Genomic DNA, 17,348 nt, shown 5'->3' with positions numbered 1-17,348 from the left:
CTACTGGCTAACTGGTTCATTTTTTTCCCACCAAACTTATCTTTTCTGTCTCCTTGGATCATGAATCTATAAGCCCTAATAGAATCTTTATTATTTCCTCTGTATCTCTCTGTATCTTCCCTGCCCTACCCCCACATGAGAAACTTTTCATTCAACCTGAAAAAAATAACCAATGTTTTCAGTCCCCATCAAGCCCTGAAGAGACAAATCAGAGCTCTCTGCTACCCAAGTTTGCATACATAATAATATTTATATAATAATATGATTGGATTTGTAATTTGTGGCATTATTATATCTAACAAAACTGTTATCCTTTAATTTTGAAGAAATTGGTAGGTAAATCTTGATTCCATTAATGGAAACAATGATTAAATGTTTCTTTCTCTGGAAATAAAATAGTCTTTTTTATTTACTTGTTCTTTCCATGAAACCTGTCCCTTCTTTTCCTCAGCAAAGAAATCAAAGGTCTTATCCCAAAGGGTCAAAGGCAGGCTTTTAGTTTGTGAGATTATGACTGCAGTGCCCTGGTGTGAAGAAAAGGCAATTTGTAAAAGCATTTAATCTCACAGCCAAATGTTAGGGCTCTAGCCTGTGCTGATTTTCCTCTCCCCGGAGTTCAACATATTAAACTATGTCAGTCACCTCATAGCCCTTCAGATGGTTCTAATAATTACAATAGTAATGTCAGGAGGGGGTGGAAGAGGTGGTATCGGCGAGGATGTGAAGACCTCCACGCACTGTGGGCTCTCCATGAGAACATAAAGCTGGACAGCTGCTGTGGAAAACAGCACAGTTCTCCTCAGAAACCGAAATCTGGAACCCCCATATGATGCAGCAGTTCATTTCAGCAGTGTACCAGAAAGAACGCAAAGCAGAATCGTAAGAACGTGTGGACACTGGACATCTGTATCCACAGAAGCGTTATTCACAGAATCTCAGAGGTGGAGGCAATGACTGCCTTCCCACAGCAGAATCATAAGAACGTGTGGACACTGGTCATCTGTATTCACAGAAGCGTTATTCACAGAATCTCAGAGGTGGAGGCAATGACTGCCTTCCCACAGCAGAGTGAGAAAAGAATGGCTTTCCTCCTCAATTTGCTTTTTGGCCATGGTTTTTTGTCAAAGCAGTAGAAACCCTAACTAAGATACATACGTGGTCTGTATATACAGTGGATTTTTTTTTAAGATTTATTTATTATGTATACAGTATTCTGTACTCCATGTATACCTGCAGGCCAGAAGAGGGCGCCAGATCTCATTACAAATGGTTGTGAGCCATCATGTGATTGCTGGGAATTGAACTCAGGACCTCTGGAAGAGCAGCCGGTGCTCTTAACCACTGAGTCATCTCTCCAGCCCATACAGTGGACTATCACACAGCCTTCAAAGGAAGGAAATCGTTAAACACTGGACTATGTGGATGAACCCTGAGAATGTTATGCTAAATAAAGTAACCTAGATACACACACACATAGCTGTGTTACTTTGGATACTTGGAACAGCAGATTCAGGAGATAGGGGTGACCTGTAACTGACAAAAGAGGTAAAGGCACTGTTGAGTGGATACAGAAGTTCAGTGTAAGGGTGCACAGCAAAGCGAATGTATGTAATAGTACTGAGCAGCATCGTGAATATTCAGGTGAGGTAGCTGGAGAGGTGGCTGGGCAGTTAAGAGCGCTTGTTGCTCTCACAGAGGACCTGGGTTCAGTTCCCTACACCCACCTATAGGTCACAACTACCTGTCGCTCCAGTTCCAGGGGATTGGAGCTCCTCTTCTGGCCTCTGAGTGCTGCTACATGCACAAGGTGCACAGAACCTCGTACACTCCATGTGTGTCTTAGTCAGGGTTTCTATGGTTTTGGTGAAACATCACGACCAAAAAGCAAGTTGGGGAGGAAAGGATTTATTCTGCTTACACATTTCCATAGCACTGCTCATCATGAAAGGAAGTCAGGAAAGGAATTCAAACAGAGCAGGAACCTAGAGGCAGGGGCTGATGCAGAGGTCATGGAGGGGTGCTGCTTACTGGCTTGCTCTCCATGGCTTGCTCTCCATGGCTTGCTCAGTTTACTTTCATATGGAACCCAGGACCACCAGTCCAGGGGTAGCACTCCCTACAATGGCTGGGCCCTCCCAGCAATCTCTAATTAAGAAAATGCCCTAGAGGCTGGCCCACAGCCTGATCTTATGAGGGCATTTTCTCCACTGTGGTTCCCTTCCATCTGATAATTATTGTTTGTGTCAGGTTGACATAATTCTAGCCAGCACACCATATATATAAATTGTAAAAAAAAAAACTTTAAAAATTAAGATGAGCAGTTTATGGCTCGTGTTTTTAACCACATCTTTACCATCTCTGGGGATGCTATCATTGAACTGATCATTCGGATGCATGTTGCAGTCCAAAGTTCTGTATAGCTCCTGTCTTCAGGGTCTCACAGCAGGTAGTTTATCTGGCTCTGTCTGTGGTATGACAGGATGCTCTAGTAAAGGGGGAATCAATGAGATCATAGAACACCCCCCACACACACACAATGCCGCCTTATCGCTTGCTCCTGAGCTCTTGTGTAGCTAGAAAGCCAGGTAAGGTTTTTCTTTCTGTTAAACCCAGTGCTGCAAACCAGCACAGTCCCTTTGGTGAGCTCTTTCAGGAGCAGCAGGATGGGTTGAGAGCCTACATTTGCTTTCGCACAGCACTGAAGTCAGGTAAATTCCCATCTGAGTCAGATCATCCATCTCCTCACTGACTCCAGCCAAGACTGTGCCGAGCATCGGAATTTAAATTCTTAATCACCAACTTGGCTCAAGTCTTTCCTCAGCCCACTGAGGAGTCCATCGCTAGAACCTGAAAGCTGCCAGACAGTACCGTGGCATCAAGGGTCACCCCTCAATGTCTTAAAAAAATAACAACAGTGCAAGCAACTGGAAGAAAATGACATCTGTTCTTTTCATTTGTGAACTCTGCTGGGTTCCATTGATCCTGCTACATTGACTTCAGAAGCAGTGCACAAATGCCCATCAGAAAAACCCAGAAGCGGCAGTCACAAACGATGAGCAAAGCCTGGGCAACCATTTAAGGGAGCAATATGTGTCTTGCTGAGTCTTACTAACCAGGAGGATAGAGGACTGTCTGTAAGGCGAGCCTCCAGGGAAGTTGAGAGGCTGCTATGCTTTTAGACCTCTCTAACGTGTGCATGTGTGGTGAGAAGCCTGCTTCGTTAGCCGTGCTGTTTTTCAGTCTTTCCAACTGCACTTAGAGTAAGTGTTTGACTCATGAACCTTACATTTAAATACTCTGGGATTTTTCCTTTTCTATGGATAACATATATCCTGGTTTGGTTTCGTTTGTTTTTGTTGACTTGCCACGGGCTATGGTCATCTGAGAAGAGGGAGCTTCAGTTGAGAAAATGTGACCATAATATTGACTTCTAAGTAAACCTATGAGGCATTTTTTTGATTGATAATAGACGTGAAAGGGGCCGGGCGGTGGTGGCGCACGCCTTTAATCCCAGCACTCGGGAGGCAGAGGCAGGCAGATCTCTGTGAGTTCGAGACCAGCCTGGTCTACAGAGCTAGTTCCAGGACAGGCTCCAAAGCCGCAGAGAAACCCTGTCTCGAAAAACCAAAAAAAAAATAGACGTGAAAGGGTCCATTGTGGGCGATGCCATGCCCACACTGGTGGTCCTGGGGTCTGTAAGAAAGTAAAATGAGCAAACCATGGAGGAGCAAAGCAGTCAGCAGCCTTCCTTCATGGCCTCTGCTTTGGTTCCTGCCTCTACATCCCTGTCTCAAGTTCCTGTCCCAACTTCCCCCAGCTATTAAGTGTGATCTGAGAGCTGTAAGATGAAATAAAAACACTTTTATGTTTAAGCTGCCTTTGGCCATGACCTTTGATCATCGCACGGGAAATCCGAACAAAGACAATATGCAAGCACAAAGGCAAGTTTTCCCTAGTGCCCATCAATAATGCATTTCTCCCGCTTGAAGGAAATGAGTATTTGTTCTTACTGTTTGCATTACTAGCTGATGAGTGCATGAGAGACCTATATGTGTCCCCATTCAAGCACCTTGTTATGCAAACGAAGAAAGTTAAGTAACACATGCCTTGTGTGCAGAATAGCAAAGGACATTGCTGCATTCCCTGGACTTGCCCTTCAATTTGGAAAAAATTTTGAATATGGCTTTATACAATTTTAAAAGGAATTTAGATTACTGAATCAAGCAAATTATATTGTCAAGTAAAAACAAAAAAATAAACGAACAATACCCCCCCCAAGAAAATTCCATATTTTCCCAAAAGAGAATGATCAATGATAGGTCCACATGACATCCCTAATGGACATTTTTCGAGTATTTGCAAAAGGGATAATAGTAGTGTCACTCAAACTGACTCTAGTTAATAAAAGAGGAGTTGTGCCATCTTGTATTCCCACCTTGGGAGCATTTCCCTTGTGCTGTGGCATAAAAGTCAGTGTGGCTCAGAATGCCATGCCAGCCATCAGAATCGACGGCACAGCACAGAGTTCTCACCCCCAGTGCCAGCTGGGAGATGCCAGAGCCAGTGTTTGCCTTCATAAATGTGGGTAAATTTGGGGTTTTGTTGTTGTTGTTGTTGTTCTGTGTGGGGTGGGGGGGGGGAGAGGCAGTGGTGTTTTTTTTATTTGTTTAATTTTTTGGATGCAGTTGAGCATTTTTTTTGCTATGGATATGGTGCAAGAGGGGGTCCTCACCTTACTCCTGCAGTGCCCCTCCCCCCGAAAGAAAATTTCAAACCTAAACAAAACAAAGAAAGCAAACAGACAAAAACCTCTCCACTTCTTCTTTCCTCCTCTTCACTGGTCCCGGTGGCATTGGGAGCAGTGTGTCACACAGTGCACACTTTGTCCAATCAGCTTTTCTAGCTAATGTTCACTTATGATGAGTCACTGTCTGGTCGAAGGCCTCTGGCTCCTGGTACACCGTCATCACTGGATCCTCATCCAGCCTCCTCTGGAATATCCCATGGTTGCTCCAAGGATGGAGAGATGTGGGTACTGTTCCACAGGAGCAGTCCCTTCACAAGCTCCAGCAGGTCCTAGATGGGGTAGGTGTTTGGGTAGGCCAACCTAAGGCCTGGCTGTGGGTATGGGTGATAGCTAAGCTGGTCAGTCCCAGTCACTGGGGCCACCCACCTCAGGCAAGAGGGCAGAGCTCGCTCCCCTGTTCCCTATACCATCAGGGTTGGCTCCCCCTAGTGTATCATGAGGGCTGAGGTCATCTCTCCCAAGTGCAGGGGCCAGCTCTTCCATGAGGGCTGGGCTCTCCTGATACAGTGCCCAGCAAGAGGCAAGACCAACTTGCCCTGGGCCAGCAAAGGGTGGGACCAGCTCAGCATGGCCCTCTGATTCCATCACGGCCCCCTGAGGTGATATGAGCCACAGGCTTTAACACAGACCCCAGACATCCACAGCCCCCTCTGAGGTAGTGCTTTAAATGTTCCAAACAATATTAGTGAAACATCGCAACCTAAAAATCCAAAATCAGAAACGTGTCAAAATTCTAAATTTTCATGTACCAACATTATGTCGCAAAGAAAAAACTTCACACCTGACCCCACAGGTTGAGTTACAGTCAGAATGGAGGTGCACTGAAATACTGTTTGAAATTACCCTCAAGCTGTATGTACAAAGTGGAAACAAAACCTAAATGAACTTTATATGTAGAATTGAGCCCCATCCCCAAGATAGCTTGCTGTGTTTATGTCAATATTTAAAACTCCATCCAAATCAAAATCTTTTATTTATTTATTTATTATGTATACAATATTCTGTTTGTGTGTATGCCTGCTGACCAGAAGAGGGCACCAGACCCCATTACAGATGGTTGTGAGCCACCATGTGGTTGCTGGGAATTGAACTCAGGACCTTTGGTAGAGCAGGCAATGTTCTTAACCTCTGAGCCATCTCTCCAGCCCCCCAAATCAAAATCTTAAACACTTCCGAGCACCAGCATTTCAGGTGAGGTGTCCTCAACCCATGTTCATAGTCCTGGATTGCCCGTCAAGTTGGTCTTCAAGTGTGAAGTCTAGCTCAGAAATAACTATCCGCCATATGTGATGGAATTTAGAGGTGGCCATAGCTTACAAGTGACTGGCTGTGTCCCTTTGAAGTTTATGGTGACCCCCTAACCTGCAGTGTAGCCACATGTGATCTATGGAAGTGAAGTTAAATGAAATCATAAGGATTGGGCCCCAGTTCTCTAGGTTTGCTTTCCTTATGACTTGAGAGTTACCTGGACTCCAGAAGTTGGAGAAAATAGTTTCTTTGCTGTTTAAGCTAAACAGTCCTTGCTATTTTGTTATGGCGATCCAAGTAGATCAGTACAGCACACTACAAACAAAGGAATCAGACACTGTGCTAGGTTAAAGACTGTACAAGTGCGTTTGCTTGCAGACAGGCTTGCCAAACTATGGCATAGTCCCACCCTGTAAAGGCTTAAGACAGGAGGAATGCTGTGCACATGCCTTTGCACACTGCAATTGCACAACCTGCGTTGAAGCCCCCATTTTACACTCTGGGCAGGTTACTTAAGGCTACTTTCATCTGCCAAGGTGGGAGCATGATGCCAACCTCCTGGAATTATTGTGAAACTTACATAAAACATTATGTGGGAACACAGAACCCTTACCTCCGAATTCATTGCATTAGTGTGGTCATTGTGGGGCAGGTCAAGACCTTCATAGAAGCATCCTTTTTAAACACAGTATCTGTCTGAATAGAAATATGGCATAGCTGTGTATAGTTATGGTTCTTAAAAATGCAATTCACAGTTAATGGCATACTCTGGTCGCTGGCAGTAGAGAAGAACAGAGGCGACCCCAGTCAGCTTGCAGGTGTCGCTCAGCAGTTGGGCACATGCTGAGCACACACAAAGCCATCGGTTCCATCCCCTGCATCAAAAATAGCCCAAAGCAAGCAAACAGGTGCTGTTATCCTTTTCTGTCCTTAAAGCATCTGGGAAATCAAAATTTGAAGGAACCCCTCCTCTTGTTAACATTGTACTCCAGACTTCACCCCTGCAGGGTCGATCCAATCATGAGACTTTGAAAAAGCAAGCAGCAAAGCCAGCAAGTTTGTTTCTGTGGACTTGGCACTACAGGATCATGTGAACAAGAGCCCTATTATTGTTTAGGTAACAGGTGGTAGCTAGGCTACTAAGCTGTTCTGGGCAAAATGTCAGATTTCCACTCTTGAGTGCGTGAGGGGATACGTTCCTATCACAGAGAAGCCAATGAAAATTGGGGATTTACAGTAAAATACAGTAGCTGTATTTTACATTCTACATGCCGTTTCTGGAAAGGTAAGCTCACTTAAATCTATGCATTGTGTTTTTCTTCTTGGGCTTGGGCACGGGAGTCTGGGGCAGGTCTTAGAGGCAGCGGAGAACAAAGTGGAAATGAGAGATGTGGATTTGAGCACCATTACAAAGGGAAATTAGACATTCCTACACACTCTCTCAAGCACTAGAAGCCAGCCCCAAAGCAGCCAGCCTTTGTGTATAATGCCAACTCTCATGTCACTATGTCTGCTGTCCCTGCGAGGGTCAACACATCACATGTAAGGAAAAAGCCTGTCGTTACAGACGTCCTGAATAGAGCTCTGTGTACATTTGTTTTCAGATCTCTGTTTATTAGATCACATTCTATACACCACAGCAATGGATACTTACATGAGATTGGGCTCTCCACCTTCCCATCATGGGCCGGGGCAGGTGCATATGAAGCCACATCCCCTCCTAAGGAGCGGATAACTGCTGACATTTGCTGGAGGAGAGGGTGTTGGTTTTTCTAATGGTACAGTCTCACATGGACTGGGTGGGAAGGAGTGGAGGAATAGCAGAACATAACGAGGGCAGTGGGAGTGTAATCACAATAGGGTGTATTGTAGGAACCTGCCAAGAAATAAAAGAAAAATATTATGTTCTACTGTGCTCCTATACTAGGGAGCCAGTGGAGGAGGACAACGATGATGATGTTGATGATGATGATGATGATGATGATGATGATGACGACATGATGGTAGTGATGATGATGGTGGTGGTGGTGATGATGATGGTGATGGTGATAATGATATGATGGCGATGATGATGGTGGTGGTGGTGATGATGGTGATGATGGTGATGATGACGACATGATGGTAGTGATGATGATGGTGGTGGTGGTGATGATGATGGTGATAATGATATGATGCGATGATGATGGTGGTGGTGGTGATGATGGTGATGATGATGATGATGACATGATGGTGGTGGTGGTGATGATGATAATGATGGTGATGATGGTGGTGGGGATGATGTTGATGATGATGATGACTGATTGGTGGCCATCTGCAGCATCTGACTGATCTCAGGAGAGACAGTCATGCTCATCCTGATGAGGAAGAGCTCCCTGTGCTGGTTAGCTTAAAGATAGAAAGTAGGAGATGCAAACTGTGGCATTAACATCCCTGAGGCCCTCACCTGATCATTCCTTGTAGAACTATCCTTTTTCAGTTGATTAGTTCTTTACATGATGGACTCCAAGAGTAGTCTGTTCTGGTTTCCAAATTTTCAGAGTCTTTCCTTCTGTAAAATTACTTAAAAATGGAAGCTTTCTGCTTGAATTCTTAACCCACTCATGCAGGCCCCGTGGAGCTCCCTGGAGCCTTGGAGAAGAGTAAATGAACACTAAGCGATGTACACTGTACATTGTACTTCTGTACATGTTGCTGGATCTGTGTGAGGGAATGACCAAGAAACGGCACATTGTGGCATCTATTCCTCTATTATCATCCCGTCTCCCGTGGACAGGAGTCAGTTTGCTGGACAGCTGTGATTCCATCACGTCAGCTGGGCTCTTCATTTCCCTTTGGAGACTACTGCAAAGTGACCAAGAGAGGCAGCGTTAGTGAGAATACCCTTTGAGTGTTGTTGTTTGGGGAACTAGGACACATGTTAAAAAAAAAAAACTTGGCAAAACAGCCATATGGAATTCTTGATGTGGCTATAAAGCAAACACTGTGTGTCTGCATTGCAAGTCTCAATAGTAAATACTGCCAGCACTTGGAAGCCCTTTGATGCCTCATTCCGATGTCCGTTCCCCCTCGTAAGTGGTGGAGTGGGTCCTGATTCCTTTCATAAAGAATTTCTTTGCTTTCTAATGTAGTTACAAGTTTAGATCTGTGACCAAATCATGCCTGTAGCTTTTGCCACCCTTTTGAATTTCATACATGTGTTCTTTATTTTGCTTTCTCCATTCAACATTTCTTGAAAGATTCCCTTGTGTGTTTACTTTTTTTCTGTTTTTTTTTTGAGACAGGGATTCCCTGTGTAGCTTTAAAACCTGTCCTGGACTTGCTCTGTAGACCAGGCTGGCCTTAAACTCACAGAGATCTGCCTGCCTCTGCCTTCCAAATGCTGGGACTAAAGGTGTGTGCCACCACCGCCCAGCTGTGTGTTTACTTCTTACTTTGAAAATGGCCAGATATGAGAAGTGGAGAGGATTTTATGACTACATTCTAATAGTTACTAAACTTTAGTGGTGTGTAATGCTTGCTTTCTGAAGTGGTGTGTGTGTGCATGTATGTGCGTGCATTGTGCTGTGTATGCACATACATGTGTGCAGGTGTTTGTACTTCTGTGTGTATATGGAGGCCACTGAGTGCTCTTCTTTAGCCCTTCCCACCCTATTCTCTTGTGACAGAGTGTCTCACTGAACTGATAAGGCTGGCTTCCAACAGCCCTCCTATCTCGATTCCTCACAGCTCTGGGGTCACAAACACTTGTGGGTTTTGTTTGTTTATTTGTTGTTTACTTATTTACATGGATGCTGGCGATTTGATCCCATGTCTTCATGCCTGCTCAGCAAGCACTCTTACCCATGAAGCTGGCTCCCCAGCCCCCTTCTGAAGTGTTTTAATATAAATTACAGACCTCTCATCATGCATCTCTGAAACAGTAAGAAATGTGTTCCACGTGTATACGGGCCATTTTCAGATATAGCAAAGCTAAGAATAACCTTTAATGAACTTCAGTACCATCCCAGAACTGTATTTGTCTAGTTAGCTCCCAAATGCTTTTCCAGCTGGTTCATTCCACTTGTGGGTACACTTAAAATCTTTGAAAAACATATTCTTAACCACATAGCTTACAGTTTAGGAGGAAGCTCTGTCCCTTTCCTTTTCACATATGCATGCCTGAGGCCTCGCAGGGAAGCCCTCTTCCTGTAGCAAAGAGAAAAACAGACCTGTTAATGGCATCATCTGGTCTCATACATTGTCACTCCAGAGGAAATAATGCTATCTAAATTACTGTCAAAAGACATACTCAGTATCTGTTCCAACAAAACCAGAATTGTTAATGGCCAAATGCTCGCTGTATTACGTTGCCCAAGGTTAAAGGAATCTATACCTTTGCATATTGGGGAAAGCCCTGGAGCTGAATGCATTGGTGAGCTCCTAGCTAAGAGCACTCACTGCAGCACAGTGCTCCGCTGACTCAGGCTTCCACAGCAGCAGAAATACATGGAAAGAGATGCTTGACCACTATCGTCATTACTAGCTCAGACATGAAGAGTCTGCCCTCCTTCTGTGTGGTCACAGTCATCTCTCCGCACGCATGGACCCAAAGATGACAAAATCTAGTCCCCTCCCTTCAATGGAATACTTTCGTAGAACATGGGGGTGTCTTGCTGAGCTCTTAACCCCATGATTAGATGACACATGACAGTAACTGCAATGGAAATGCTGTCTGCATTGGGGGTTTTAGGGTATTGCTTAGTGAGTGGTGGCCAGGCAAGCAAAAAGGATCTGTCATGAAAGTAGGAGTGGGTGGGGGCATGTTGGAGAGAATAGTTTCAGTGGTTAGGGAATGGGAGAGAGGAATGAGAGGTGAATACGACTAAAATTTATTATGAATCAAACTGTCAAAGAAAATAGAGAGAGAGAGGGTCTGTGCATGTCCAGTACAGACACCATTTTTCTCTGATTCTTTTTTATCTGAGCTTGCATCTGTGGAGTAACTGATATCTAAGTTTACATTCATTTATCGAGTATCTGTGGGCAACACTGTTCTGCAAAGAAGACTTTAGACTGTATGGACGAAGATAATTTAAATCTCACCACAAAAAAAATCAGTAAATAAACAGTCTCATCTCTGACCTTGTGGGTTATGAAAAACTGACCCAACTATTACTACTACTACCCCACCACCACCAATATTATTATTAATAATAATAATAATAACAATAATACAGTAGTAGGGTCACTACCTTGATAATGTGTTTTCTTCATGTGTCTCTGGCACCATCCCACCAAACCTGAAATCCCCTAAGAATAACTACAGGAGAGTTCCCATCCAGGCATGGAACTAGTTAAGATTTCAAACAAAGAAGCATTGAGTCCTAGACAATCGGTCCGAAGCCAGTATTATAAGAACAGCCAGAGTATGACTAGTTCTTTACAAAGAAAAAGAGAGAAGAGGGCTGTTCTGCCTGAGTGTGTCTGTAGCTTCTGGTTTAACAAACTTTTCTCAAGGGCAAGGCTAGTTTGTCTGGTATTTAGGGCAGTGATCCAGATAGTTTTATCAGTATGTGAGGACCATCCAAGCCTGGTAGGAAATCCCTAAAGGTGGCTGAGTCACAGAACTGCTGTGCCGCCATGTGACAGAAAGAGAGTAAGAGGATGGATGTCTTAGTCACTGTTCCATTGCTTTGAAGAGACACTAAAACCAAAAAGCCCTTATAAAAGAAAGCATTTAATTGGGGGCTTGCTTACAGTTTCAGAGGGTTAGTCCATTATCATCAGTGCAGGGAGCATGATGACAGACATGGCCCTGGAGAAGTAGCTGAGATCTTTAATCCTAATCTGCAGTCAGCAGGTAGAGAAAGAATCTAGGCCTACTGTGGACGTTTGAAACCCCAAAGCCTACCCCCCAGTAACACATTTTCTCCAATAGATCATTACCTCCTAATCTCCTTTTAATCCTTTCAAACAGTTCCACTCCCTGGTGACTAAGAATTCAAATAGATCAGGCTGGGTGTGTGTGTGTGGAGGGGGGATTCTTATTCAAACTACTACAATGGATTATTGGATCCCTGCAAGGACGTACTGGGAATTCTGCTGAAGTTGCTCTGGTAAAACTGTGGTAAGGGCTGTAAGATCACACTGATAGAACAGCCACCGAGATCCATGCTTATTGTGTGACAAGAACACTTACCCTTCATCTGCTCTGTGGAATGGGATTACTAAATGGATTTAGCGTTCTGTTACTGTGACAGAACGCTTGAGAAAGTCAACTGAAAAGCAGGCAAGATTTGTTTTAGATTCAGAGTTTTTCAGTCCACGATTGCTTGCCCATGCAGGACTGTGGCAGTTCAGCATTTTATCACAGGCAATACGTAGTGGCTCAAAATCACCTTTATCATGGCACTTAAGAAACAAGTACAAAGGAGTGTTGACACCCCAGTGTCTCCTTCAAAGCTCCACCTCCCAGTCACCCAAATTCCTCCAACTCGGTTCCACTGCCTACAAGTTTTATCACATGCAACATGATCAGTTTGTTGTTCCAGAAGCAAACTGTCAATGTGATCCACCTAGCAGAGAAAAACACTAGGCATGTTCATTCTGAGGGCAGTTGGCCCACGTTGACAAGTAGAAAGGTGTCTTTTTACATAGTGAATGAATGATTCAAGTGAGAGATTATTAGGTGTTGGTGCAGATTATGTTTGGACTTGAATAGTAAGAAATGCCTCATCAAACTATATGATCAGAGAGTGTGAGCCTAGCCGAGCCTGACAACGACCCAGAGATCTTTCTATCAAAATCAAGGTGCCACAGCCCTACTCAGAACTTGTGAAATCAGAATAGCAGGGGTGAGGCATCTGTCTTCAGCAAAGAGATGTGTCTGATGTCCCAGAGATCATAGGCTCCCACTGAGACTTGGCTTCTTGCCCACTTGTTTCTTATTCTAAATTCTGTTAAGGTGTGTGCGTGTGTGTGTGTGTAAGTAAGCTGCACACGACTTTGCTCCTCCGTTCTGCCAGTAGCGTGTCACCCCTAAGTAGCTATGCTCCTGAGGGATGTAGAAATGTTCAGTCTGACACGGCCACTGAAATACCCCCACCACCACCCCGTGTTTACCAGAGATGGGATTGCAGGTGCTGAAGGGACTGCCTTCCCTTCAGAGGCTCCCAGCATGCCTCCCATGGGCCCTTTGTATCCATTTCCCCTTCACTGGTCCCCATTACGCCCACTCTTCCCATAGGAGAACTCTCTCCTCCTCTCTAGCCCCACCTACCACACATGTGGCTCAGCTGGAGAAGCACCTGGCTTGGGAAAAGTTCGTTCCTCGTGTGGCTTCTCCCATATGTGGCTACATAGAGAGGTGAAGGAGAGGTGAAGCAGAGATCTTCGCGGATCTTCGTGGACCACCCTAGTACAGGGTACTTTTCCAGAGATAAATATCCAAATGCGTACCTCTATTTAATTTTTACATTGGAAAAACAAGGAGACCCTAGGTGAGGAGTCAGATTGGCGAAATGCCGAGATGCCGAAATGCCCAGCCTGTCTGACAGGAGCAGCCATCCTCGGGACATGCCCCTGACCGAGAGGTAGAGCCCCAAACAGAGGCTGAATCCCAGTCCCCTTAGCCAGTAGTCGTGCGGCTGACTTGTTCAACTTGTTCAACTTGATGTTGAAGCTTCTCCACGCAGAGGCATCCGCCACTGTAAGTCAGAGTCAGAAGTCATTCATCAGATTCAATAACCAAACCTGCCTTAGAGGTAACTAGAAGAGTATTTTGAAGAGTTAAAACATTACCTGGTGTCATTGGCTTACCATCAGCAAAACGGGCTTCATAGGCTTTCATGAGATTACAGTGTCCATTAACAGATGGATCCTTTGCAGGGAGGAGGACAATGGCTACCGTTCACACCGCCTCTCTTGTCTCTTGCTTGCAGCTCTGGAAAGGAAGATATCGATGAGGCAAAGCAGAGAGGAGCTGATCAAGAGAGGGGTCTTGAAGGAAATCTATGATAAAGGTAAGAGACTGTCTGTTGTCCGCAGGCCCAGCAAGGTGTACATATTCATTTCCAGTTCTGCGTTTTGCTATCCACATCACTTCAGTCGGGATTTGAACATTTAAAACCTGCTGATTCTAGAGGAAGAGAGAATGTAGCAGAGGGCACTAAAAACATCAGTATTGGATGAGAAGAAAGGATATGGTGCTACCCAAATCAGCCACGAGCATGAGTGCACACACACACACACACACACGTATACATACACACAAAGATGTAGGCTCTGCACCGGGGCAAATGTAATTTCTCTCTGCTTGTGTGAACTCTGGGGTTTCCCAAAATAAAGATTAAAAAGCCACAACCCAATAGGATTTTCTTAGCACATTTTTCCCTCACTCTCGGAACCTTGTGTTTGGTGCTGTGTACCTCATCTTTTGTTTGCTATATTGTCCCCTTTAAATATGAATGGCTGCAGTGTCGCACAGTAACAGGCCTTTGCTCCTGTTCATTGAGAACCCTGGTCTTTGATGTTGAGCCTGCTTGCATAGATCTCTTTCCCCACTCTCTTGGCTTCCCTTTCTTCAGCTTTCTCTTCCTCCCCTCCCTTTGCTTTCTCTCCCTCAGATGGCACAATCCTCCAAGGGTTGTACCTGAGAAGCCAGCTGCTTCCAGTCTCCTTCGACTCTTTAGCCGTCTGTGTCAAGTCTGTGTGCTAGTCTAGTTGGTGTTATTGGAGGGGCCAGATCATGAGCTATTTGACTTCCTGGGTTCGCCCCAATAATCACGTGCTCCTATGGCTGGCGTGGGGCAGTCGGTTTGCGGTGATTGTTTGTGGGTCTTCTCCAAACCCTTGTGGGTCCCAATGTGTAAAGGCGGCTTATGTTTCTGAGTCCTGGTACAATGCTCTAATTCAGCTGTTTTCTACACTGGGCCCTTACTTCTTGTCTTCGTTTGGGTTACTGATGCTATAATCAAACACCATAACCAAAGCAACTTGAGGAGGAAAGGGTTTATTCTGCTTACACTTCCATACCGCTGTTCACCACCTATGGAAGTTAGGACAGGAACCCAAACAGGGCAGGAATCTGGAGGGAGGAGCAGATGCAGAGGCCAAGGAGAGATGCTGTTTACTGGCTTGCTACCTCATGACTTGCTCAGCCTCCTTTCTTATAGAACCCAGGACCACCAGCCAGGGAGAGCATTACCCACAAAATCACTAATTAATAAAATGGCCTGCAGGCTTGCCTATAGCCTGATCTTACGGAGGCATTTTCTCAGTCGAGGTTCCATCCTCTCAGATGACTTTAGCTCGTGTCACGTTGACATAAAACTATCCAACACACTTCGCTGCAGCATGTCCACCTCATCCATTACCATTACGGGCCTTCTCAGCAGTATGTCTGAAACATTTAACCATTGCACAGATTGACAGTCTGAAATGCAAGTAGAAAGTAACACACACACCGTACCCTCTGCCCTGGTGACAAGAGACACAGGAAGGAATGTGACACTATAATCTTTCAAACGAGGCTAAGTACCTGAGCTTCCTAAGGTCCTGAGTCCCTAAGGTGAGGTACATTCTCCCTTTCTACCTGGAGGAGGCTAAACAGCAGAACACATCTCTCTCTCCGGGGGTGGAATCCTTCATCTTGTCACGTTTCTCCAAGGGCACACTTTTAGTACGGTCCCCAAACCCTGCCTGGCATGAACCTTCATCAGTACACTTCACCGCAAGTTTCTCTCCACATTCACTCCCCAGGAGAGGCCACAGACGCCCGCCTGAGTGCAGGTGTGATCTTAGAGTATGAGCACCAAGTGCTTCAATCCTGCGCTCACAGCCCAAGCTGGTTCCGACGCCGCTAAACAGCTCTTCCCGCCTCCTTCCCTCCTTTCTCTCCTGCAGCCTTCACATGCCCATAATCTCAGCCCCTGGGAGATAGAGACAGGAAGATTAGGAGTTCAAGGCCAGCTATGACACATAACTTAATGAAAGTCCACCCTGAACTACATAGCTCCATAAGGCCCTATCTCAATAATAATAGTAATAAGCAACACTTGGGAGGAAGAGGCAGTGGCAGGGGCATCTATGCAAGTCTAAGGCCAGTCAGGACTCCATAACAAGATCCTGACTTACCCATACCCCTCAGAAACACTTCTAATTCCACACCCAGCTACCTTCGTGACTTTAGTTAACTTTATTAACTTAATGTGCCTCTATTCTTTTAATCTCAAAGTATGGATAAGATTGTTGTGGTACTGACTGCATGAGATAATATGAATCATGACCGTGGTAAATACACAAATCTTCAAGAAACATTAGTATGTTCTCATCACCATCTCCCATCGCCATATCTTACATTGTTTCAAGCCCTTTCTACTCTCAGAGCTGATGATGATCATGTGACCCTTTTCCTAGTGAGACACAGCACACATGTGTTTGCTCACCTAGATTGGGAACCCCCTACAGACAAGAGTCACTCCGAGTCTAACTTAGTGAGCCCGTGAGCTTTTTGGAGTTCCTTGTAGGAGTGTGGGTGAGGGGTTACTTCCAGGAGCAGGGATGACTCAAAGGTATCACTGAAGAGCCCAGCCTAGCATGGGTGATGACTCACAACATCTGTATCTCCCGAGCTATCTAGACAACCTTCAGGCAGCTGGACAGACAGTTCAGAGACCTCTTCCGGGTCAGTCTCACCACGCGTCAATTTCCTACTCTTTCCTTAATCTAGAGGTGTTTACTGCTTCCGTAGCCTTGAGGAGGCGCCCCTGTGAATGTTGTAAGCTTCGTCTTTACCAGACGTGTGAAGTGTGTTTACCCCCTGAGTCTCATGAATGTCCTCTGACCGAAATGTTTTTGAGGTGCTGTGGTTGCACAAAGCCTCCCAGAGTTCCTTTTGTTAGTTTTGCGTGAGTGATAGATGATCTTAGTGGTCAGAGGCCATTCGAATATTGTACCCAGTTCACGCAGCCCTGGGATGTGCAGAATAGAAACCACCCTGGTAACATGATGCTGTGACTCCCTGAATTTCCCGACACCTTGTGACTTGTGTCATATAGAATGAGCGTGTCTCTTCCATAAATGTGCATCTCGTGAGAAGAAAGGAGACAGAAAGAAGGAAAGGGAAAGAGATGAGAAAGAAAAAAGGAAGGGAAGGGAAGAGAGGGGAAGGACAGGGGCAGGAAAGGGGAGGAACTGTGAGAGAGAATCCAGCTCTCTGCTTCCGAAAGCCCTGACATCCCTCCTGCATTGTCAGCCGGGCCTGCCCCTTACCTGTGGCAGCCTACCTTGACATAATTGAGGCCACAACTGCTCA

The 17,348-nt window shown here is 45.2% G+C and overlaps 1 protein-coding gene across 15 annotated transcripts in view; it reads left to right on the top strand.

Annotated features, from left to right (window-relative positions):
* Positions 1-17,348, top strand: part of Phactr1 (phosphatase and actin regulator 1) — a 438,973-nt gene that overhangs the window by 332,288 nt on the left and 89,337 nt on the right. For all 15 annotated transcript variants that reach the window (XM_075969812.1, XM_075969805.1, XM_075969815.1 and 12 more), the window contains one exon: positions 13,975-14,055. In XM_075969812.1, coding sequence (XP_075825927.1) covers positions 13,975-14,055 — 81 coding nt within the window. The remainder of the gene's footprint in view (positions 1-13,974; positions 14,056-17,348) is intronic.

The sequence above is a fragment of the Microtus pennsylvanicus genome, chromosome 4 (genome assembly GCF_037038515.1).
Source record: "Microtus pennsylvanicus isolate mMicPen1 chromosome 4, mMicPen1.hap1, whole genome shotgun sequence".
In the NCBI taxonomy this organism is placed as follows: domain Eukaryota; kingdom Metazoa; phylum Chordata; class Mammalia; order Rodentia; family Cricetidae; genus Microtus; species Microtus pennsylvanicus.
Note: the sequence above shows the minus strand (reverse complement) of the source record. Positions and strands in the feature narration are given on the sequence as shown.